We start from the raw sequence: 26,154 nt of genomic DNA, 5'->3' as shown, positions 1-26,154 counted from the left end.
AAAAGTTAGGGTGCAAAATGTTATCATAAACAACATAGGTTTGCCGGTTTACCATAAAAGTTAGGCCCTGTTCTCCCCTAGAACAATGTACAAGTAACCTTGCTTCCACTTCTTTGCCTATTCAAAAGGTTTTTTGTATAATCAACATTTGGTACATAGACAACAAAATGCATTGAATTTTGTCTGAAAAACTGTTTCGCTATAACTGCATTACTATTTGTGTATGTCCATTTTGGATGAATTATAATCCAACCACACTTTGTTAAAAGATTGCAGAATCAATACAACTGCTTTATGTTCTTTTCTCCTGGTTTGAATATTAAAAACCATCAGTCTTTCACGAATAGGTTACATGAAAATTGTATTTGTTTGTTACATCTTTAATTGGTTTTCATTTCTTATTTCATAACCCATGTTGACTTTTGATATGGGTACAACTGTTTCAGATATTGTCTCCACTCCTTGATTATACCAAAAACAATGATCTTTTCTTGTTTATCTAAATTGTTCACTCATAATACATGTAAATAAACACATGTCCCTTGAATTAAGGGGTTCATAACAGTTCCTCTGCTTCATTCGAATATATACTGTTATCTCCTCAAATTGTGAGTTAAGTTTTCAATTTTCACATGCTGGGAGGAAGGTGCTTATTTGTGACACCTCTACAGTTCCCTGTATACAACAGAACATTCTACAATTTCAGAATGGTTAATCATTTCGGCGGTTACCAACTCTCTAGTTATACATATCTCAACTTTATTTCACAGCATACGCCAAGGCAGTTTCAAGCTTTAACAGGCTGCTTATTGGATTTGGGATAATGTATTCGATTACCCTTTTGTGATGAATTTCCTTGTTTGTCTTTTTTATTTTTTTATTTCTGGCTCTGTGGCATACTTTTTCGTTTTATTTATCAAACTGCCAACACGTCTTTTTATGTCCTTACTTACACTGCCATCTAGTGGTCATTTGTTTTCACTTTTAGACTGGTAAATCGTTGTTGGGAACAGTTCAAATATGCAAGTGTGAGAAAAATGGCTGGCGACAAAGGCAGCCCGACAGTCTCCTAGAAACCTTTCTGAGACAGTGCGCTGCTGCGGCTACAAAAGGTCCCCTGCTAGCCGCAGAGGCCGAGGCTGCTAGAATCCAAGGCCTTTTTTTTAATAAAGCATCGTGCGGGAAAGCTTCAAACTTTACAAAAAAAGGCCTCGATTGCCTTAATGGTGGAGTCAGCCCTTGCCAGGCTTCTCTTTAAGAAATGCACAGTTTCATCTCTTAGTTAAAGGGGTGCCTGGTTAGGGTCAGCGCCACCATTAGGAAATGCAGCGATCACCCGAGGGTGATTGCTGCATCTCTTAATTAAAAGTATGCCTGACTGTGGTTAGCACCACAATAAGGATGAAAAGGCGTGGTACCGGCTCCTGTCAGGCATCCCATTAGCTGAGAGATGCAGCAGGCATTTGTCAGTGATGATAGCTGCAAAGGGATGTCTGGCGGGGCTTGGAGACACTTATCTAAGCCACTGACCGCCCGTTAGGCCGTGCCCCCTTTGAGGACACGCCCCTAGAGAGCCCACCCCCCTCGATTTTGGGTGCCAGTTAAAGCACTGGCCGTGTGTTAGAGCAGATCATGATTCCTACAAAAGCTTCACCCCAAAACACTAAGGCCCTGATTCGTGGAATTATTTGCGTGTGAAACGGGGCTTTGCGTGCCATTCTGCCCGCAAATCCCCATTTGTCAAACAGGGATTTGCGGGCAGAATGGCACGCAAAGCCCCGTTTCACACGCACATAAATCCATGAATCAGGTAAGAAACCAAGGTTGAGCCAACAGTTGCTGTAGGCCCATCTTTCCCGCTACCTCCAAGTCTCCAACTGTGGATGCACTTGGGTGCAACGCTTACACGTTAAAACCCCAACAATACACCACCAAGCAATTGAGTTGGCACACTTCCTCACACCTAAAATTACTAAACATCTTATCTGAATGAAACACCGTTTCTCCATGTCGCTGCAAGCAAACGCCATTGCCCCTTTCCTTTTAGATGCCTTGGCACCCCGTGGCGCAACAGGAAGAACTATTTGAGAGAGCAGGTAGGGGGCACAGGCCGCAAGGGTGCAAGCATTTTCATATAGGTTACTGGTACCTTGAGGTTAAGCTGAGCGGAGGGTGTATCTTTAAAGGTGAACCGGCGTGAAGCCTCAGAACGTTCAACTCGTCAGACAAGCAGCTGACTATGGAGCATACTATGAGATGGAGTCCCAGACAATGGGCCTCATTCTAATTTGACTGTTCTGGTGAAAACGTGCCGGTATTCATAGATACCAGCACTTTACCGGACCGGCCAACTATGGGTTTGCCAGTGGGGGACCTGAGTTACCTCCAGCTAAAGGCAAGCGCCCAACCAGGAATAAAAGCCGTCATTACTGGCCCTGGTATTGGCGGTATTGATAGCAAATCCCCTTGTGCAGTCCTATGGTACTCCATGAATGGGGATTACCACTGTCACTCCGGCTCTCGAAATCTGGCGGCAGTGCCGACGGACCAAGTGCTGGAAACAGTAACATTTGCCCGTATCCTGGCAGCTCTACCGCCACAATACCAGCAATGTTAGAATGAGGCCCAATGTGCCTTAAGCTTTATTACACCAAGTGCCACTTTTGCCCAAACTACAGACCCAAAATTTTGCATAGCACGACTACATGATGTTATTTTTAATGACCGTTAAGGGACATGATCAGGTTGTGGCCCTCAGATTTCAACCACTGCAACACGGTTGTATGTATTTTTGCCACTCTTTACGTTCCAGCTATTACTTCTGCCACCCAGAAAATTCTGCTCCCCATTACTCCACGTTTTAGGACTTTCAAGCTCCATTATGCCACCCTCCCTCCAAGCTGCTTCCTTATTTTTCTTTTTCGTTCGGGGTCCCACTCGAACCCTAAGTACCGCACCTCACTGCTCCATGCTCTCCAGATCCCCATACTGGTCTCCTCCACAACCCCTAAGTGGTGTTCTGCATGCAGGTTTAGAGTGGGCAGTCTTGGACGGACGCCCCTTTAACTGATACTCCGTACTCCAAGAGGCTGCTACCATCTTGTCGAACAACACTGCGCGCACCACCTTAGGAGATCTTGTTGCAGTTCATAAGCCACAACAATGGTTTCCCTCACACCTCTGCTCAAGATAACAATAGAGGTTTTGTTGCCTCTGTGCCTGGCACCAAATGCCACAAACAGAGGTTTACCAAATCTCCTCCTGACCTCACCCAAACAACTTTTAACTTGGTTTGTGCATGTGGGTCTTTTATACTTGGGTGGTTCTTGATCCTTTCCACCTCCACCTTGGTCTTTACAATCACCTGACCTTTGTGTACAGTCTACCCCTGCGCTTTCCCCTAGGGCCGGGTTACAGCAGTATATATAACACTTACAAAGCATGTTAGAACAGCACAGGGAGCGCCCCACATAAACCAAACCCTGCCAGGCATAGCCCTTTTGCCCAACACGATGAAATTGGGAGGATTGGCGAGTGCCACACTCGGACAGATTTCTGAACTTCTGTTAACCTTCATACAAACCGACTAACAAAAAACTCAGCATTTCTGCAGACTAATCTCACTCAAAAATCTCACACAACCATCTCTCGCACAACAACCCGCACGCACTTCACAACACCGCAACAACACATAAGCAACACCAACAGCACACGTGGACTGACATCTATCCAATACTCGCTCCGAAGCTCAGCACCCGTTGTATACCGATTTGAAGCTGCCAACAGAACACCACTCCTCTCACTATCCTACTCCCGCTTCACCTACTAACCCATCCCACCTTCTCATTTGCAGATCCGCCAGAGCGCCTGGGGACCAACTCCGTTGGTGACGGTGCGCGGTACAAATACCTTTAACATTTAACATTTAACATATATTGTAAGTCCCCCCTTAGCCTCATCCCCTTTTCATTTGTGGATGTTGGGTCCGGCTTGCCTCCTCAAACTCACTATGGTTACCTACACAGGCCTTCCTTCATTGACCTTGTGAGGCGTATGACATTGTAATTGACCTGCTGGACATCTGGAGGTTAAGGCTCGCAACCAGCGTTACTTTGGTTGTTCGCAGTCTGTTCCGTTTCGGCTTAGGGGACTCTGGGTGATGTGGTTCTGCAAATGAAAAAGAGAGACTCTCGCCAGGAAAGAGGCTGGTAGACATGGATGGTGCAACAGGCCCTTGAACAGTGCCAGGCACTCCTGCTCCCCACCAACTCCCTTACCCTGGCTTTAAGGTAGGATTGGCTCTGGCGCACACCCAGGTAGGCTGCCTACCCCAGGTTGTTAGGACTGATTTTCTGTACTCTGGCCTGGTGGACAGATGTATAGAAGGCCAACCTATATTGTGGCAGGGACAACTCTGGGAAGCTGTAGCCAAACCAGTTTAGGTAGCAGTGACAGGCGGTCTAGGCTAAGTTCTTCACAGGTGGAGAGCTTGTAAAGGGTCCACAATGAGGTCACACAATGGGAGTCACAAATTGCACTTAGACAGGATGTATACAAATACAGTTATTTAATTATGGCCAACACACACTATAGAAAAGTGAAAACAAGTAGGCAGACCTATCACACAACACTATCAAACTAAATACATATATATATTCACTGGGATGTAAAGCATAATACAAATCAAATACTCCTGCAAGGGAATGGATAGACAAGGAATATACACAAAAAGGTCCACAGAGATGATCCCTAGCTAGAATTGTCCAGCTCTAAGTTGCCAGGGGCCTTGTGCCCTATTGTTCAGTATACAGTTCCACAGAGCTTAGGATGCAGGAAAAAATGCAGATAGGGTCTCTGGGGTCCAGTGTGAAGGGTTCTTAGAGTTAGGGTTCAATGTAGACTAATGCTAAAAATTATCCCCAACAGTCAGAAGTCTTGCCTATGCAAGTATTGGCAACGCCAAAAGTATTAGAAATTGGTTTATTTTAACCCCATTGACTTATAATGGGAGTATAGGGGTAGGTTAAAAGCTCTGTAACTTACCCCCCTTACTCTGAATCTTCCACAGTCTTGGTAAAACAAAGGAAGGGTGTCCTACGTTGTGTTTCCCGCTGAAATCCACAGTCCTCGATTTCCTGGGGTGGCAGGTTCAAGCTTCACTCCGGTTGGTGTCTTTTGCTGGTGCAAGAACTCTTGGTCAAGGAATGCAAAAAAAAACAATGCAGCACCCGTCTCATGATTGGACTCATGTCAGGTAAGCAGGTTTCGGACGGTGCACGGCGTGCACAGCGATGCGACATGACTGAGTAGCCACAGTCAGACTTTCCGGTCTATCTCAGGGCCCCTTTATGCTAGGATGGCGAAATTACGAAGGAGAGAGCCTTGAAGTAGCAGCTGAGGGTCCACCAAGTTTCAGGCGGAGTTTTTGGTGCAGTGACGAAGTTAGCATGGTATACCAACAACGAAGCTGGTCAGCCACAGGACGGTTGCAGGGCACTTCCGAAGGCGGTTTTTGTGCTGGACACCGAGCAGACATTGGAAATGGATGTTACCTCACTCCAAGGGTCGTAGCACCTTTGCAAGTCTACCGAAGATCACTAGAAAGACAGGGCTCCACGAGGGCTGCAGCAGAAGTTGATTGCCAGACCTCCATCAGTCAGGTTTCAGATTTCTTCGCAGGTCTCACAGCTGGACAGGATACTTGGCTCCTTCAGGTTTCTCCAGGATCTCTGAAGAAAAGGTGCAGGGGTCCCCTGCTTATCCTAAAAGCCAGGTAGGAGCTGAAACTCCCACTGCCAATAGAAGGACTAGCCCACACACACACCCCACAGTGGCCCAATCAGGCCCACTGGCAGGAACATTCATGCATACCACTCAGATACACAGAAACCAGTATGTGGATTGGAGTCAGACTGACTCAGCCCACATCCTGCCTGCAAACCCACACAGCCCTCCAGTAGCACGCCGAACGCTGCTGCTTTCCCGGGCACTGTAAGTCCTTATAAAGATCTTCCTGGCCTCAGGCCAGGAAGAAGGCTAAAAACAAGATGCAAAAAACACAGGCAAAAACTCTTGCGGCACGCCCATGTTTGACCAGTAGCCACAGTTTATAGCCAAACGCAGAAAATGCGGCAAAGCTAAAACGAAATTCCCAAAAAAGTGGGGAAAAGTTACTGCTGCCACCAACCCATCTTTTAAGCACATCTAGAGTAACCGAAAATCCTCTGAGCGTTAGTCTAGGGCAAAAAAAAATGCACCCCATTACTCTGCAGTGTAAGCTGCTTTGCGCAATGATAAAAAGTTACCACAAGTTATACAAAATTAACCACAAGTAGCAACATAGTAACACGACTAAGGGAAATATTGTTTCCCAGTACTGATAGCCTTAAGGACAGATCAGTTTCCCCATAACATGTGAGCAAAGGCCAGTGCAGTGAAGTTTAAGGCCTCACTGTACTGCAAAAAGTACAGGTCAGGCAAAAAATAAAAGCAAAAGGTTTGGGGGTTCCATAAAGATAGAAGGAAAGGTGCAGTAAAGAGAATCTTTCTTTCCTAACACATGTCGGGAGGCATTGCTGTTCCCATCTGTTAGGGTCCAGTCCCTGACCCTGTCACAACTCATACAAACTCTTGCAAACACACACACACACACACACGCACAAGCACACGCACACACACACACATTTCATTACATACACTTTTTAAAACTTACCTTAATGCAACGCTACTTTGATGTTTCTATTCGGGTGAGGCACAGGCAGCGCTCCGTAGCAAGTGGGGTACTTAGACAGGATCTCAGCTTCATTGCCTAGCAACATGTGCTCTACATCATGCAGCACTTGTATGATGCTGGCATCACACTGCTCTCTCCTGTGCACTTTATAAAATCAAAATGCATTGCTCTATCCGTCTTGTGAGCAATGACAACACAGTGGGTGGCGGGAAGTGCACTGGACATAGAGAAGGACCCTCTGGGGGGTGGTGCTCTCCCGTTTGCCACTACTGTGACTTCATTACTGGTTACAGATGGGATCATTACACATTTGGCAGTATTTTGGTGGTAAATCTGCCAAAATACCACCAAATGGATTTATCACCACTTGGTCCTGCAGATTTACTGCAGGATTACAAGTGGTGGTGGGTGTTGTAGATCCCCATTTTTTGGAGTCTGTAGGACTCTATGGTGATGTGAGAATTACCGCAAGCGGTAATTCTGCTGGCAGTACTTCTGATGATTTCTGGCTGCAAGGTGGTGGATTTACCTCCAGCATTTTGGTGGAGGAAAATCCTCCACCTCACTGCAAAACCTGTATTACAGCAGTGTGGAAATTTAGCAGTAAAGCAGTGATAACAAAGTTACCTCTGCTTTACCACCCTTTTTCCCCACACCACTGTACTTGTAAGGACAACTAAAGTATTTGAGGGCTTATAGTATTGCTGACAGTTTCCTCCAATTAGTTGATTTCCCTCTCTCTACTTTATTCCAGAATGACTGACCTGGTACTCCTAGAGTTGCTCCACCACAATCTGTTCTACTTGGGTCGATTTTGACAACATTGTGGTAAAGAGAAGCTAGATGCATACTCTTGAAGCTGTTTGCCTCGATGCACCGCCACTGTAGAGAGCTCCAAATGAAGGATTACGTAGGGATTTTGACAGAGTTATCCTGCTTTTTCTAGAGGCCGTGCATTCAACATGTGCCTTACCAGAGACTAGAGGTGGACTTGCCCCTATGGACAGCGAGTAGGCTACTGCCATCTCCCGTTGAGATGCAGGAGGGATGTCAGGTGACTCTGGAGTGACTGAGCATGTAAGTTCGCTGAAGAGAAAGGAATACATTTAGATGGTCGGTATCGACCACTCTTCCAATGAATTCCGTACCCTGTGTTTGAATGAAAAGAGACTTCTGGACATTGAAACTCCAACCATGACCATAGAGGACATGGGGGAGTCTCGGAGTCTGAGACAGAGCATGGATCAGCCAGTCATACAGATAAGGGTGGATGAGGATCCCGTCCATGTGGAGAAGGCCCACCAGCGGCACAAACCATGAGCCCAAATGGAAGGATTTGAACCTGACAGTGCTGATCCCACAGTACAAGCCTCAAGGACCTCTGACGATGCTCCAAGATTGGAATGTTGAATCGGTGTCTTTCAGATCGATTGATCTCCTAAAGTCACTCCGGGAGAGTACCAGACAGACCATCGTGGAAAGTTATGTTCATCACTAAGTGGGTTACCAATTTGTGGATCAACACTTGGCTCCACTCCCCTGATGGCAGGGACCCAAAAATAATCTTTAGTAAAAAGCGCAAAGCACTCTCCATCCTGGGACCCGAGGAGATGGCCCCTTTGTTACCGGCCAAGGGATCTTGGGGATCTCTCCTCTATTTCCAGGAACGAGACTTTACAGCATGTCGCGAATGATGTGGAATTTGCAGAACTTCGATCTCACGACTTTGGGGTACGATGTTGAAAACACAGCTGTCTGAAATGGAACCTTCCCAGGTTGCCGCTAAGGACTCATTCAACCCCACTGGGCTCATAGGAATGCCTAGCAAGCGGTGCGAGAGGACTGTGGTGGTCAGGAGTGCTGCGGGGGGCCGCTGTGCGTGCGGTGCGTCATCAAGCCACTGCAATCTTCCCTGGGTTCCATGTGATAATGGCGCCTGGAAAAAAGTCGCCAGGTGCCCGACTTTTTATCCTGACCACTAAAAACCTTTCCCCAAACATTCTAGGAGGGGTATCATTTTATATCATGAACTCCCATCGTAGAATATTTAGGGAAAGTGTTTGATTTTGATGAGGGAGCATTATTTTGGGAAATGTCGCCCCCTGGTGGCCATTTCCTAGGCAACTTTATCACTGGACACCCTTCCCTGTAATGCTAAGCAGCAGGGAGTCCATCTTTATGTTATAAGATACATTATTCTCAATGCCTTGAAGGAGGGACATGTCGGTCAGGGACCTATAGATGCGTTGTCTATCTGAATCCCCCCACTCACGAGGAGCAGCATTCAATATTGGCTCTATAACACCCTCGGATTATTGTAGCCTCACTTCCTCGGAAGGTTGTGGTTCACCTTCCTAGGAAACTCCAACCACCACCTGATGCGAGAGAGGGTCTCTTCTAACCCTTCCCTACACAGGTACCTCCCGCTTGGCCCTGGGGGTCCTCAGGTGGGGATGGGATTATCTGCAACGGTCTTGCACTTTTGTTTGGGGCTCGCCCTCTGGCGCTAATGCTGCGGCCAACAATCCTCTCCACTGATCTTTCAATCACCTGTTCATTCTGCGGAGGGGGGACGTCAGAAAGTAGGGTCTGCGCAGCAGGAGCCGGCACTGGGGGCTGCAAGGGTTCTGGTGGCAGCACAGGCACTGGAAGCTGCATTGGTGCAGGATAGGTCACTATCATGGGAGGCTGCAAGGGTTCTTGTGGCAGCACAGGAACTGCAAGCTTCATTGGTGCAGGATAGGTCACTAGCATGGGAGGCTGGATGGGTGCTGGTGGCAGCACAGGCACTGGAAGCTGCATTGGTGCAGGATAGGTCACTATCATGGGAGGCTGCATAGGTGCTGGTGGCAGCACAGGCACTGGAAGCTGCATCGGTGAAGGATAGGTCACTATCATGGGAGGCTGCATGGGTGCTGGTGGCAGCACAGGCACTGGAAGCTGCATTGGTGCAGGATAGGTCACTATCATGGGAGGCTGCATAGGTGCTGGTGGCAGCACAGGCACTGGAAGCTGCATCGGTGAAGGATAGGTCACTATCATGGGAGGCTGCATGGGTGCTGGTGGCAGCACAGGCACTGGAAGCTGCATCGGTGAAGGATAGGTCACTATCATGGGAGGCTGCATGGGTGCTGGTGGCAGCAGAGGCACTGGAAGCTGCATTGGTGCAGGATAGGTCACTAGCATGGGAGGCTGGATGGGTGCTGGTGGCACTGGAAGCTGCATTGGTGCAGGATAGGTAACATTAGATTGGTAGGCTGCATGGGTGCTGGTGGCAGCAGAGGCACTGGAAGCTGCATCAGTGAAGGACAGGTCACTATCATGGGAGGCTGCATAGGTGCTGGTGGCAGCACAGGCACTGGAAGCTGCATCGGTGCAGAATAGGTCACTAGCATGGGAGGCTGCATGGGTGCTGGTGGCACTGGAAGCTGCATTGGTGCAGGATAGGTCACTAGCATGGGAGGCTGCATGGGTGCTGGTGGCACTGGAAGCTGCATTGGTGCGGGATAGGTCACTAGCATGGGAGCCTGCATGGGTGCTGGTGGCAGCATAGGCACAGGAGGCAGTGTAAGGGCTGTCAGTTCCATAGGTGAAAGGAGGCAGAATTTGTGCTGAGGGTGGCATGGAAAATGGAGGCAGTACATGCACTGGAAGATGCATGGGCGCTGGCGGTTGTATAGATTTTCTTGGGAGTTTGCATAGGGGCTGGAGTCTGCATGGGTGCTGGAGTCTGCATGAGTGCTGGGGTGGTATGGGGGCTGGAAGCGGTGCAGGTGCTGGAAGCTGAAAAGGTTTGGAGGAGTCAGCATCACTGGAGGCTGCATAGATGCTGAAGGCTGCATAGCTGCTGAATGCATCATGGATTCTGGGAATGGGAAGAGTGCTGGATGCTGCATAGTTGCGCCGGTTATCTGTGCTCAGGGTGGCATGGGTGCTATATGCTGCATAACCGCTGATGTCTGCGTAGATGATAATGGATTCATGGGTGTTGGGAGTCTGCATGGGTGCAGGAGCCTGCATGGGTGCTGGGGGCTGCATAGGTTTGGTAGCATGCCTCTTGTGCTTCCTGTTACCGTGGTGCCCTTGAGGACTGTTTTCGGGCGAAGAGGGGGGCCTCATACTCGGTTATCTTCCAGTCCTTCATAGAGTCTGCGTTCATCGATATCGAGCTAGTATTATTTGTATCTTCCAGGGGAGGAGTTCTTAATTGACACCGATTAAGTACTTCATTTTTGAAAGCTTTTGGAATAGGGCGGGTGTCTCCGGATGCACAGAGACCTGATGTGTTTACGAATGTAAGGTGGAGGGAGGGCGATGTGGCTATGGATGAGTTCTGAGAATGGGGTGAAATGGCCCAGTGGGGTTCTCTCTTCAATTTGGGTCTCTGCAATCATGTCGCTACCCCCCTCAATGCACGCGCCTAAATTGCCCTATTCCTTGCATTTCACTCCACACAATCCTCTTTGCCCTGAGGCATCCACGTAGCTGTTTTTAAAATCGGGGCATCTCCCTTCACCAGTATTTCAGCACCGAAGGCCCCCCGCCCGCTCCCCCCTCCCCCCCCACACACACACAAGAAGTCAACTTGCTTTCCAAATACAAGTGCTTCCTTGGAGGTGATTATATGGCTTGGTAGCCAAACAGCAGAAGATGGGTAGATTTCGCTGCAAAGCCTAATTTGACACCAGCAGCTCTTTTGACTCTGGATTGCAAAGGCAAACATGCCAGCGTTAGCCATTCCATTTCGGAGACACTAGTACAGTACTGGCAGGGCCGGCCTTAAAGCAGGGCAGGCTGGGTGACCGCCTAGGGTGCCATTAGTGCCCCTCCACGCCAGCTCGAGAGAGTCGTTCAAGGTCTCCGCCGAGCTGGCGTAGTGAGCGAAGGCGTGGCAGGCGCTCTTTTGTTATTAAATGCAATTAATAACAATAGGCTGCTGACGCGAAAGATGATTACCTCCCCGCTCCGACGCGGGAGCGAGGTGGTTCCATTAGAATAGGGCGCTCATGCATTAGCATGAGCGCCCTATCCAGTGATTAAAACCCAGCTCAGGTGCCGGAGCGGAGAGTTAAAAAAAATTGCCCATCGCCAAATATTTCTCAAACCGTTTGGGGCGCTGCTGCCGCTAAGGCAGGCACTGAGTCCTGGTTTTAACTGTACTAGATGGCCTTCTCACGCATGGCCACAGGAAACTCGAGAGCTCTGCACATGCACTGTTTACATCTCCACCCCACTCTCGTGCACACACACTCACTCACTCACACTCTCAACGGGCAGGATACACACCTCCTATCGTATCATAATGATAGGACAAACACAAGTGCAGCTGCTCCCAATCAGAGGGCCAACCAACTACGCATAGCAGCCTTCTACCGCCATCAAGGAGAGGCAAGCATCCCATGGACAGGGTTTCTTTAACCACAAGGCAACTAGGCCAGACAGTACAGACTGACTTGTATCCAGCGTCATGGTTCAAGGTGTGTCTTCATGTTGCCTACATGCCAACCTTGACCGTTCCATTCGGGAGACGCTGGTCCATCCCCAGCTTTCACTTTGTATTCTGGGTCTTGTAGTGCTGGATCTATAATGAGAACCCCAGGACTACAAGTCCCACAATGGGAAATCCAAACCAGGACCGGGTTAGTATTTCCTGAATGGAATGAATAATGTTGGCTTGTATGCAAAGGCAACTTGATATCAAGGCATTATTTTCCCCAAATCGAAATAGAAAAATCAGCACAACCTGCATCGTTACCAAGACAACTGTGAGGCGGATGGGGTCTGAATATATGGTCCTGATAAGGTGGATTTGCGAGGAAAAGAGGTTGGGCAGTTGCCATCTCGGGAGGGGGCCTTCAACCATTGGCACGCTAGACGTTTTAGGCTATGCTGTAAGTGTCTGCATGTTGCTCTGTGCTGCTCTGAATGCTCTTGTAATGCGGCTGCGAGCCCATGAGTAACAGATCAGGAGAATGCTGACAAGCGCTTGAGGTGTGAGTGTCCAGAACGCGTCAGTTAGGGGCCTGAGCTGGAACGCATGATGATCTCTCTCTCTCTCTCTCTCTCTCTCTCTCTCTCTCTTTCTCTCTCTCTCTCTCTCTCTCTCTCTCTGTCTCTCTCTCTCTCTCGCTCTCTCGCTCGCTCCCTCTCTCCAGAAACCGGAGCCACAAAGTAACCGTAAATATGTATAATAAAGCTGCCTGGACTTTTCTACAAAGATGCTAACAGGCGATCTGTGTCTAGCGTGCCATCTAACCTCTATGAAATCTGAACAGGCTACAATTCCCATCAGCCCTAGCCAGCATAGTCAATGGTGGTGGAACATAGAAGTCACGGTCCAAAACATCTGAAGAAACAAAGATGGCAGAACCTTAACCCAAGGCCTGCCCACCCCATTGATGTTCTTAGAGAAGAGCCATAGCTTGGGAGAAGGGACCTAAAGACCAGAACTTGACTTCCCACACTTCATACCGTTTCTTCTACCCTCTTTTCACCTCCATGATTGTGAAGTCTTTATGCTTCTTGGGATGACCATTATCGGAGCCATTTTCTCTGCTATGTGCACCTAGGCCATAAGAATGAAGACCCTAGATTTTCCAGGCATGTTCTTGAATGCAATCATTTTGTTTTGTGGCATCAGTTTAGGGGTGTCTTCTACGATGGCATGTGCTTGTACATGATGGTTGACTGTCCACTGTTCGCCATGAGTTCATGCCCCTCTCCTGTGATGTTTCTCATAAGGGGAGTCTAAGATGGCGCTGGGGGGAGTTTCTACCAGCGACAGTGATCCCTGACCCGAGTGGTAGGTAGGCAAGATGGCTGCTCCTAATGATGCAAAAAATCCAGCAAGCTGAGAATATGGATTATTAAGTGTTCCACGATCCACAATGATGAGGAGAGGTGGAGTCATTTTATTATTTGTTTTGGGTTTGTTTCCGTTTGGATAAAGATGAACTAGGCCCTACTGCTGTTTATGGAAGCATGTGACTATAGATGGACCATATAGAGTGCACGTGTTACACGTCAGTACAGATTTCTGCTCTCCCTCTCACACACCTCAGCCAGTAGTGCCCAATCAGCACTGGGTGTACAACCCTTCCCCGTGACATAGGGCACAATACATTGTGCACCTCTGCGCTCATTTGCTCCATTGTGACTCCCACATGTGCACATGGGAGGTTACATGTGATTTGAACGAATTACAAAATTACAAATTAAATATTAAAAAATACCCAATTTCCCCACGCTTCCAACCCCACCCGAATCCCCCCAGTTATTGTTTGTACTGCTATTGACTGCTAATGTATCCTTTAAATGCCCAGATGTCTGTAACTACGCCGTGGCACCCAAGGGTTTGGGTGTATAACAAATGCAATAAATAAATAAATAAAATAGGTTTATTTTTCGATATTTTTTCGTTCATATTTAATTTGTTACTTTTTCCCTCTTAAAATCACTGCATACCATTGATAGGGAGTTCACTCACACTCTCCTTTTGAAATCAGTTGTAAACCGCTACACTACTTGGAGAAGAAGCCCAAGCGGACTGAAATCGGGCTACAGCGTCTTGAACTGGTGCTGTTGTCCATGGTAAAGGCAAAAGATCACTACAATCTGGCGCTAGAAGTCTGAACTGTCACACTGCTCTGGGGTGTAACTCAAAACCTACCGAATAGAATTCAAGATACTTCACCAGCTGCCCCTCGCTTCTGCAGTGAAGTCAGAGGCCTGCTGAACCAGACATCAGAATCCTGAGAAGTCACTCTTCTGTGGAAGTAAGCCTTGGGCCTGCTGCATCAGACCTCAGAATCAACCAGGAGATGCCACTTCCCCCTGGAGTGATTCCCTAGGCCTGCTGACTCAGACTCCAGAATTCTGAGCTGTCACTCTCCTCTGAGGTGAATCCCTGGGACTATTGAATCAGAATCCAGAATCCTGAGCTGTCACTCTTATCTGTGGTAAAGCCCTAGGCCTTCTACCTTACACTCCAGGATCCTGAGCTGTCACTCTCCTCTGGGCTGAGGGCCCAAGGCCTGTTAAATCTGAATCCAGAATCTTGAACTGTCGGTCTCCTCTGGGGGGAATCCCTAGCCCTGTTGAATCAAAATCCAGAATCCTGAGCTGACATCCTTCTCCTCTGGGGTGGATCCCAAGGCCTACTGAATTAGACTCCAGAATCCTGAGCTGACATCCTTCTCCTCTGGGGTGGATCCCAAGGCCTACTGAATTAGACTCCAGAATCCTGAGCTGACATCCTTCTCCTCTGGGGTGGATCCCAAGGCCTACTAAATTAGACTCCAGAATCCTGAGCTGACATCCTTCTCCTCTGGGGTGGATCCCAAGGCCTACTGAATTAGACTCCAGAATCCTGAGCTGACATCCTTCTCCTCTGGAGTGGATCCCAAGGCCTACTGAATCAGACTCCAGAATCCTGAGCTGACATCCTTCTCCTCTGGGGTGGATCCCAAGGCCTACTGAATCAGACTCCAGAATCCTGAGCTGACATCCTTCTCCTCTGGGGTGGATCCCAAGGCCTACTGAATCAGACTCCTACTGAATTAGACTCCAGAATCCTGAGCTGACATCCTTCTCCTCTGGGGTGGATCCCAAGGCCTACTGATACAGACTCCAGAATCCTGAGCTGTCACTCTCCTCTGGGTTAAAGCCCTAGGCTAGAGATGTCACTCACCTCCACATCGCTGAGATCGATTCAATGACCCTCAAATCTAACTAAAACAATCTACGTAACGTCCACTTTCCAGATGTCGCTTATGCTCATAACTCTTCAAAATGTACAAAAGACCCACTTGCAAGAGATCCCGGAATCAGAAAAAATGGCTGGGAATAAGAGATGCAGTCATTGTTTCAGCTGAATTCATCATGGAATGGATTAATTAAAGTTGTGAGTCTTTCTTCTAATGCCCACAGTCATCTTGCCCCAACATGCCCAGACACACACCTATATTTAGTTCCCCAAAGGTGGGCTATTTTAGATACAATCCTTGCTTCTAACCATGTCTGATGCATCGGCCTTGATGCACACTATTTGCAACTGCACGCGATAATTCACAAGTCTTGATAAGGGGATCTTGGTGCTCTTATGTTGGGTGATCAGATTTTTTTTAAATAAAAAAAGTAACATGCCACTGGCATAAAAGTAGGACTTCCATTTGGCAGTGGCCGCCATGATTACTGCTCAGTGGTGTCAACGAGGAAACGCTGGCTGGGCGGCTTGATGGGCATTCCAGACAGTCACCTGGATATTAACTGTGCCCATCTGGTTGTGACTATAAGCATGTTAACAAACAAAGGAGCTTTCCCTTCTTTTTGATGTTCCAGGCCTTGCAATGCCACCATTTCAGACGCAGTCTCTGTGACACAATCAGTGAATGTATGTGGCTGGTAACAGGAAGGTCGGGGGTTCGTGGCCACCCCGTTATGGCAGAGATCTGGCTTAAGTGATAGTGTAAAATTACCAATGGGGGCGAGACACCCCATCTCAGGATCATATCTGCCTATTTTTAGGCTTTCATCACCCTTGACACATCGTCTCTATTTTCATTGACTTGAATGGGCTCGCTGTGGCTGGGCCAAATCATTGCCATCCGGGATCCCAAAAGCATTGCATAAGCTGAGCATGGAAGCCCTAAAATGGAGGCTGGGCACCGTGTCAGAGTATGGGCGACGCGCGGCTGGTGTCGGGACATGGCACCGCAGCCATCCCTTCTGCTCCCACGTGTCGCGGCCCGGGTGATCACAGGTAATTATAGCTGCTAAGGAGGGCAGATTACAGAGGCACTAATCCACTTATGTGGTGCTGCCAAAAGCACATGGTGTCTGGGCGGGAGGGTGATTGAGCGGGTGCAGGGGGTTAAGGGGGGGGGCTCATTAGAGGATTTACATTAGATGGAAGGATTTCCAGCCCATTCCTCGTACCACGAGGAGGCGAGGGGGAAAGGTGTGTTTGGGTAGTCCAACCTGGGTATCACAGATTTGACCGAAATCATTTCCAGTGAGGTATTTTATAACGAAACAATTATACCGAAAAAAATATGGAATTATTTTTTAACATGTATATGGGTAGGGGGGGCGCAGGGGTTAAAATGGGTGGGGAGGGGTTGAGGTGAAAAAGATAGGGAAATGGGGGGTTTGAGAGGGGGGACCACCCCTCAAGGGACCCCCCCAAATAATGAAAAATAAAAAATCGTTTTTTTTCTCGATATAATTGATTTGTTAAAAAATACCTCTCTAAAAATAATTTCAGTAAAATCACATACAGACATATAGCACTAAAGTATTTTGAGGTCTGAGGAAGTGTTGGAAGGTACACAACATGTGTTGACTCGTGAGCATTTCATAGTGTGAGTGTCAGTTCACCTATAGCTTAACGTCAGTTGGTCCTGGGAGTGACAGTTGAAATCTGGGGAGCCTGACTCCCTACAACTAGATCTCTTTTAATCCAGGAAACCTTGCAGAAGGGTTGGCTGGCACCTGACCAGGTCTCTTGTAGAACCTCCATTCACTTTTGTTCAGAAAGGACCAGTGATGCACTTTCAATTGACCCTGAACTGGATCCCGCTCAAGGGACAGTGGTTATATGTTTTTGCTTATGGCATTAATCTCCCTAGCATGGTTGTTCATAGTGGTTGCTCTGGGGGCTTTAGTTTTGCAATAGTACACAGTATTTCAGTCTTTTTTTTTTAAATCACTCTGGCCTGACATAGGTTATGCCAGTCTACTGAATCCATATGATGGTCGATGACCAGAACGGCTATGAAGTATTGAAGAGTATTACTTTGTGATTATGGCCCCCATAACCTCTAGTTAAACCGTCATGGCACAGACCTTCTTGACTACCATTTTAGTAGCTTTCCCATCAGGCATTCAGTTGCCTCGGCCTCTTCATGGAGGGTCGGAGACAGAAGGTAGTCTCCTGGCCCATGTCCACGTGGGATTGCGTATGTAACGATGAGGGTGCTACCTGTCATGTTTTCCGAGGCCTAGCCATGAATGCCTTGACCAGAAACTGATCAAGCAGCAGAACCCCTAGGGTTTTAGTTCCTCTCCATGGCCCCCATCTTGCTTTCGACACAGCCCTTACCTGATGGTGCTGTCCGCTCAGCTCGTCGGCACTCAGCATGTAGCCTTGATGAGTATGGTGGTGAAGACCACCCCGGTAAGCCTCCAGGCCTGTGAGCTGTCCACCGCCTCCCACCACAGCTGCTGTTGCGGAGTTGATGAGTGCGTCCACAGCATCCTCTGCACTCAGGCTCAGCCCCTCTACCCCCATTTGCTGGTGCAGTGTGGCCATCCAGTACAAGTCCTCCAGGGCTGCTTTTTGGTCTCCAGAGCTTGGGTCACTGAAGGTGGGTGACGGGGGAACCGAGCTGCAGGGGGTTGAGCTGACCGAAGTGCCGACCCGGGTTATGGGGCCAGGACGCCCATCCTGTGGCTCCCGCTTCACTTCGAACTTCATCAGGTCAAAGTCGTTGACATACTCCATGGCCAGGGGACTGCTGGGAAGGTCCACAAGTGGAAGAGCCATGGCGCCAGTAGGTCCTGCAATCAAGGGGAAGGAAAGAGCATGTGAGAGGAGAAGAGAAGTAGCCTGTACTACATGCCGGCAGAGGCCATAGACAGTGTGGTGAATGACGACGGCAGAGGAACATGCATAGGCTGCACTCTTGACCAGATTGGAGAGGTACAGATAATACTATACACGGACCAACCCTGTACCAAGACTGCAGGGATACATTTAACAGAATACACAGAAGGCGATACGCTGTGAAGGTTGTTGCATTGTTACAGGCTGATTATAAAGAAAGGTGTAGAGACTGTGCCATATTGACCAGTTATGTAGCAATCGTGATTACAGGAAACCGTGCACGCAGTCATATGAGCACCACAACTTTAGGAGAGCATCGAGGTAGCTGGCAATAGAACTACAAAAAAGGCCCAGCCCCCCTGTGAAGCATCTACAGAAAAGAGGTTTCATAAGAGTGGAGTGCAGCCCACCGTGCAGGGTGTGCCATCGCCCACACTGGTGACTTCTCAGATGAGGAACCATTTGGAAACAATGGCCATTGTATCATCGATTAGATCAATGGTGCAATTGATCACATATGGCATCCCCAGTGGTATCTGCTGGCATGATCAGTGACTCCACTGATGCCCGCAAATGACCTCAAAATAACATCACTAATGACATCACAAGTGACACAATTGATTACATTATTGGTGACACTGATGCCAGCACACATGGCCTCACAGGATTTATTAGATGGCACCATCAAGGGTGATATTTAGCACCTAACCAATGACATAATTGACATGTAAAGTGATATAATGTATCCCAATGATGGGGTCATTGATTACATCACACATGACATCACTGGTGGCATCTATGTTATCAAAAAAGACACTGAGCTCTTCTCATTTGACCTCTTCAACTACGTCCTTGGTGACATCACATGGGAGGCAGTGAATAACATCACTGGCTTCAATGCTGAAGTTCTTCCAAGCTTTCTACAGTGTTATCATGGTTGCCACCATCAGTGATGCCATACATAGGGCCTTAGCAATTGCATCACAAGTGACGCGATCAGTTACATCACGGATGTCACATATAGCACCTGCAGTGTTATTGGCATCTTCTATAATGACATTGAAGTCACCAATGACACCATCGATGACATCACGGTTTGCGTAATATACCAGTCTTTACACATTAGTAATTCTTGTATCACAGAGGGAAACCCCCTAGCATAGTTCAAAGACCCGAAAGAGTGCACGTGTTAATGTCCGGATGTACCCCCAAATCCAATCTCCCCCCTACAGTGTCACTAACTGAACACAGAAGGCAAAGCCAGTGATGTCACTGAAGTGATGTCATATGAGATGACGTGTGTGAGGTCCTCGGCGGAGCTGCGCCGCTCGTTGACTTACACATTTCACACATGTTGTGCGTTTGGATGCAAACCTGACAACAATCTCTTCAGATAAACTTGCTCTCAAGAAATGTGTTCTTTTTAAAAAGATGTTTAGCCTAGAATAACCCAGAGGAGATTAAAGTTGATGAGTTTATTCATTTACTGGGAATTTGTAATGTGCCTATACACAATGTGTGTCAAGGCTCAACAAGACAAGAGGGAGGGGGCAGAGATGATAAATACAAAAACAATCCTACTAGGCCCTGTGACATTCGGATTGTGCAAGTGCAATAACAAAGTGAGGGGAGGGGGAAAGTGCTGGTCAGGGCAGAGGGGCCCGTGTGTTCAGCGAGTGCCAGGGGAGGCAGGTGGACAGGGCCTGGGAAAGCAGAGTGCAGGGCAAGGAAGGTCCCCGTGTTAAATGTGAGGTACCAGGCTGGAAGGGCTTGAGGGGTGAAGGCCCAGCCAGGCTAGTGCAGGTGGAGGGGGGCCGGGACGGTCAGGGGAGACCAAGTGCAGGGGTAGACTGGTCGAGAGGGGCCTGGGGCCCCGAGGAATCTGAAGGAACCAGGCAGCCAGTCAAGAGGCTGAGGGGTACATTAGCGGGGGAGGCGGGGAAAAGGAGGGTCTTGAGGAGCTTCCGGAACTTCATGAGATCCAGCTGAAGACTGAGTGGGACCGGGAGGCCATTCCAGAGGGAAGCACCTGCAGAGGAGAGGGATCTACCCCCCACTCTCTGCTTGGAAAAGCATCTGATCTGCAGAGAGTTGAAGCTAGAAGACCAAAGGGCTCTAGCAAGGCGATATTTAGGTAGAGGGAGTTGGATGTAGTGGGTCCCAGGTCCTAGAAAGCATTGCAGATGATGCAGAGGGTCTTGAACTTGATCCTCACAGCAACTGAGAGCAAGTGGAGAGATTGTAGGGCTGGAGAGATGTGGTCCATGGGCTTGAGGCCAAGGATAAGTCGTGCAGTCCTATTCTGGATTAGTTGAAGGGGGCGAAGGGAGGAGTTAGGCAGATTGAGGAAGAAGGTACACAAAGATATTTTCAGCCTTACAGCAGCTGATGGCGATTCCTTAATTTGGTAAATTTATAACAAAATAGCATGTATATTTCAAGTTAAGCTGCACTCAGAGCCCTGATGCCGATGGCTTATCAGTATCCAAAAGTTCAGGTAAAGAAAAAATGAGATCCGATAAGTTGCGCCACTTTTGATTTTAATTTTGTAGTACACACACAAAGGCCACTAGTATAAATGGGCACAGTTCCGAAAAAAAAACGAAAAAAGCCCTTCAAAGGGCACTATTACAGACTGGAAAAAGAAAAGAAATACGTCCCTCGACAGGTTTTTCCCCGCCTATTGGTTGTAGCAGTTCCTCAGGAAGGTTTACTGTCATACTTCTGACTAAATTCAGCTTAATTAAACGTTCATTTGCAAAGATCTTTTTTTATTTGAACTTAAATGCAGAATATTGCTGTGGTTTTATGGCTCTTCTGTGGCTGATTAGCGCAGATTCTTGATAAATAGGTAGATTTCTTCCCATTTGCTTTACCTTTTAGGATCGTGGTGCTCGTGGCATGTTAAGAGGAAGATACTGTTGCAGTATTCCAGTCTGGAGAGGACCAGAGCTCTGGAGACATTGCGTTTCTCTGGGGAAGGTGAGGAAAGGGAGAACGCCTCTGAGGAGGTGCTGCTGAAAGTGGTCCTTCTTGGAAAGGACTGCTATGTGAGGAGAAAGGGGAGTCAAAGTTGACACCAATGTTTTTTTGCCTCACAGGGGGGTGAGGGGAGGAGGCCCATGGAGGGTGGTCAGAGTGTAGGAGGGAAGGAGGGAGCTGGGAAGGAGGGAGCTGGGGTCCCAATGAGAAGGAGCACAGTCAGAGTTGCGGTGTTCACGAGTCCTCACACATATCACACTCCCAACTGAACCTTACCAGCAGAGAGAGGAAGAGGACAAAGGGTCATATCCCCCTTCCACCAGTACACCTCCTTTGCAGTGAAGGAGAGGCCACGCAGTCACATTTCTCTGCCACCTGTGCACAACCTGCAAAGGGAAGGAGATGTTGGGAAGTGACCTCTTTCTCTGCCACTTGTGGACTACCTGTGAAGGGAAGGGAGGCCAAGCAGTCACCTCTCTATGCCACCAGTGCACTACCTGTGCAGTGAAAGAGAGGCTATGCAGTCACCTCTTTATGCCACCTGTGCACACACAGTAGAACGACAAGAATTACCCATAGACAGTAGTATCAAAAATACCTAATGTATAGGGCCCAGAACAAATACAAGTGAATAATGGAAAACACAGTAATAATACTACTTCAACACACAATAGGTAAAATGTATACAGTCACTTTTCCGTCAGTGCGGTAAAGTGCAGATTCCCGCCAAAACCTGCGAGAAGAGAAAGCAGACAAACGTTCTCTCAATGGGCAACTCCAGAAATGGATATCCCTAACTTAAGAAGTCCAGCCCTATGAAGACTGGAGCCTTGTGCTCAATGTAATGTTTGTGCGTAAAAGCACACAGCAATGCGTAAAGCAACAAAGTACACATTTCAAGGGGGAGGAAAAGTAAGAAGAGGACCTGGAATGTGGAATATTCTGATCCGAGAGTCGGAGGGGGGTCTGCTGTGGAGAACAAGGCTATCCCCAACTTTCAGACGGCTATAGGAAATGGAGGTCACCTAAGCCGAATATAATCTCTATCAGGAATCCGTTGTGCATAAAAAGGGTTTGGATGAACTAGGGGCCACCGGTAAGTGGTATGATTACTCACCGTTCTTAGCGCATTCCGGTGTCAAAATTGGCAGGTTTGATGAAGGTCATCTGGACTACGAAATCCCCTCCTTGGTTACATTTCAAAGTAAACAGGGGCTGCGGGTCCGGTCTATAACTGGAGATGGATCTCTCATCACAAATGCATGACAAAGAAAGCACCAATGCAGCTGGTCTCAGGACAGTTGAAGAAAGGTGGGAAAGTTGCCAGCAGTGACCGTCACTGTCGCACAGTGATGGAGGGGCACCCAAATCTCACGGACTGACGCAAGCTTCTCTTTCATGGCCCAAAGCAGTAGGACGATGGGATTTGGCAAGAAGATGCTCTGCAGTGCTAACTAGGGTTCCCCAAAGCTCAAGTCAAAACTTGATGAGACAATGATCCAGCACGGGTGCCAAGGTACAAACTAGTCAGTCCACTGGAGGGCCCAGGGACACTTCCGAGAAGGCTTGTTTGCAGGGCACCAAGGAGGCATCATGAGTGACTGGTCCCACCAGGCCAAGTGGTGCAAGCACCTTTGCAGGTCTTCAGAGATCGAGCACAAAGCAGTGCTCTACTGGGACAACAGCGGGCTCAGGATGCCAAACCACCTCTGCACATTTCTGCATTTTCCTTGGAACCGTTTCGCTTCTCTGGATACTTGGCTCTCTGTATAGGTTGATTTGGTTCTATGGGTGATCTGCGGGTCTGCACTCAGGCACCCTCCTCACATCCCAAAGTCCAGTGAGTGCTCGCACACAGCTGGCCAATGAGGAGATTTGCCCCACTCATGCACGCCAGCTGTGGTCCAATCATGGACCATTGTGGCTCTCATGCTCTCATGCACACCAGACACCCTGGCACCAGTAGTGTGGATTGGGACCAGACACTTTCTGGGTACCCACACACGTGACATGCATTAGCCCGCGAAAAGCACCGGCTTTCGTGGGTGAATGCATGCACAAATAAGAACTCCCCGGGTCACAAAGACCTGGAGGAAGGCCAACAGACAAAATGGCCCAAGGAGATGACAAAAGACCTCGTGGCACAGCCTTGACAGGGATTAGCCACATTCATGGGCCAAACGCAGTAAGCATGGTATGGCTCAGTAAAGAAATGTAAAAACATATGCAAAAGCTTCTGCTGCCACCATTCAACTCGTAGGCACATTGACCAGTTACCAAAAATCCTTAAGGGATGTGTACGGACCAAAAGCTCCAGGACCCCATTGCACTGTACAGTAATGTACTTTGCGCACTGAAATACAGTTGCCAAAAGTGGCAACAAAGTCATAAGACTAGGAGAAACAAACTTTCTCAGTACTGACTGCCTGAAGGACAAGTCAGATCCTCCATAACGAGTCTGTGCTTCCCTGGCAGAAAGACAGGACAGGAGGCTGAAACAAAACAAAAAACAAAAAATTGGGGTCCACAAATATAGAGGTAAAATAGCAGTAAGTGAAATTTTACCTAACACCTGCCACCTGTGCAGTGAAGGAGAAGCCATGCAGTCATCTCTCTATGCCACCTGCGCAATAACTATGAAGGGAAGGAGAGGCCAGGGAGTCACCTTTCTCCGCCACCAGTGCACTACCTGTGCAGTGAAGGAGAGGCCATGCAGTCACTTGTTTTCCACCTGTGCACTACCTGTGAAGGGAAGGAGAGGCCATGCAGTCACCTTTCTCTGACACCTGTGCACTGCCCGCGAAGGGATGGGAGGCCATGCTGTCACCTTTCTCTGCCACCTGTGCAATACCTGTGAAGTTAAGGGAGGCCATGCAGTCACCTTTCTCTGCCACCTGTGAAACGCTGTGCACTACCTGTGAAAGGAAGGGGAGGCAATGCGGTCATCTTTCTCTGCCACCTGTGCATTACCTGTGAAGGGAAGGGAAGCCATGCAGCCATCTTTCTCTGTCACCTGTGCACTACCTGTGAAGGGAGGCCATGCAGCCACGTTCCTCTGCCACCTGTGCACTACCAGTGAAAGGCTGTGCACTACCTGTGAAAGGAAGGGAAGGCCATGCAGTCATCTTTCTCTGCCACCTGTGCACTACCAGTGAAAGGCTGTGCACTACCTGTGAAAGGAAGGGAAGGCCATGAAGTCACCTTTCTCTGTCATCTGTGCACTCCCTGTTAAGTGAAGGGAGGCGATGCAGTCACCTTTCTCTGACACCTGTGCACTGCCCGTGAAGGGATGGGAGGCCATGCAGTCACCTTTCTCTGCCACCTGTGCACTACCTGTGAAGCAAAGAGAGGCCATGCAGTCACCTTCCTCTGCCATCTGTGCACTACTTGTGGAAGGCTGTGCACTACCTGTGAAAGGAAGGGAAGGCCATGCAGTCACCTTTCTCTGCCACCTGTGCACTACCTGTGAAGTGAAGGGAGGCTATGCAGCCATCTTTCTCTGCTACCTGTGCACTACATGTGAAGCGAAGGGAGGTCATGCAGTCACCTTTCTCTGCCACCTGTGCACTACCTGTGAAGGGAAGGGAGGCCATGCAGCCATCTTTCTCTGCCACCTGTGCACTACCTGTGAAGTGAAGGGAGGCCATGCAGTCACCATTCTCTGCCACCTGTGCACTACTTGTGGAAGGTTGTGCACTACATGTGAAAGGAAGGAAAGGCCATGCAGTCACTTTTCTCTGCCACCTGTGCACTACCTGTGAAGGGAAGGGAGGCCATGCAGTCATCTTTCTCTGCCACCTGTTCACTACCCCTCGCTTCTAAGATCGATCACCATAGGTGTTATTAATTCCCGATGTATCGTCCGCAGAAACCTAAAAGGCTGATTCGGCCCGACCAGGATTCCAAATGGTAACCTGCAGGTGGATCAAAGCTGTCAGGTGGGAGCAGTTAACTAGTTGAGTCATCGCACCAACCATATATTTCATGCTCTTGCATTACTTGGCAAATATCATTCATATTTAGTCATATATAAAAGATCATATAGTGGACCAGCGTCTGTCCTGCCCACTACCTAACTGCCTTCTCAATTATAAAGCTATTTCTTCACATCTTATCCCATTCTAGATCACATCAGTAGTTTTATTAACGTGGCAGACCAGAGGGGAATTGTGGGGGCCCGGGGAGGCAGTGCGTACCCCCTCTCGCATCTCTTAATATGTGTCCTCCACAGGCATGATCAAAATACAGAAACGCGTTGCAATGCTTCTGTGCGACTTCCTAGGAAAGGGTGGAAGTTGAACATAGCATGTCAGGGCTCATTTTGCGTTTAATGGTAAAGGCGAAGATTTAAATAGTGCCTGATTTTTCCGCCCACCGCCTCTTGAGTTGGATATTTACCCCATGCTGTATCGAACTCAAGGTCAGAGCACTGGAAAGAAGGCAGATGAGTTCTCAACTCCCGCTGAAGCTACTCGATGTCGAAGCCACACCTGTGGGAAGGAAGAGTCCTACCCCGGTCTACAAAAGCTCCTCGTCGAGGCCACGTCACTAATGCAGATGTGTCCACTAAAGACGTTTCTAGGGTCTTCTAAGAAATAGGGGCCTTTCAACATGTCCAGTCGACCGGGCCCACCAGAGCTATCGATGCAACAACCTAATGGTATTTTTCCAAGACAAATGGACACTCTAATCTGGGCAACCATCATTGCAGTCCTTCCAACCAGCGACATTGCTTGTGATCTACATCTCCAGGGCCACAAACCCTTCTTCCTAACACCCGTCCCTTCACCTGAAACCACAGTTGCTACCATCCTCCAATGGAACCGTCACTAAA

General features: G+C 48.4%; 1 protein-coding gene across 4 annotated transcripts in view; it reads right to left on the bottom strand.

Moving 5' to 3' along the window:
• LOC138521230 (neural retina-specific leucine zipper protein-like) overlaps nucleotides 1-26,154 on the bottom strand; it is a 44,082-nt gene that overhangs the window by 3,329 nt on the left and 14,599 nt on the right. For all 4 annotated transcript variants that reach the window (XM_069633918.1, XM_069633920.1, XM_069633921.1 and 1 more), the window contains exon 2: nucleotides 17,835-18,292. In XM_069633918.1, the coding sequence (XP_069490019.1) occupies nucleotides 17,835-18,278 (444 nt within the window). In that variant the 5' untranslated portion in view covers nucleotides 18,279-18,292. The remainder of the gene's footprint in view (nucleotides 1-17,834; nucleotides 18,293-26,154) is intronic.

The sequence above is a fragment of the Ambystoma mexicanum genome, chromosome 13 (assembly GCF_040938575.1).
Source record: "Ambystoma mexicanum isolate Mex_15411 chromosome 13, UKY_AmexF1_1, whole genome shotgun sequence".
Taxonomy (NCBI): domain Eukaryota; kingdom Metazoa; phylum Chordata; class Amphibia; order Caudata; family Ambystomatidae; genus Ambystoma; species Ambystoma mexicanum.
The sequence above is the reverse complement of the archived record's forward strand: the minus strand, read 5'-3'. Positions and strand labels throughout refer to the sequence as shown.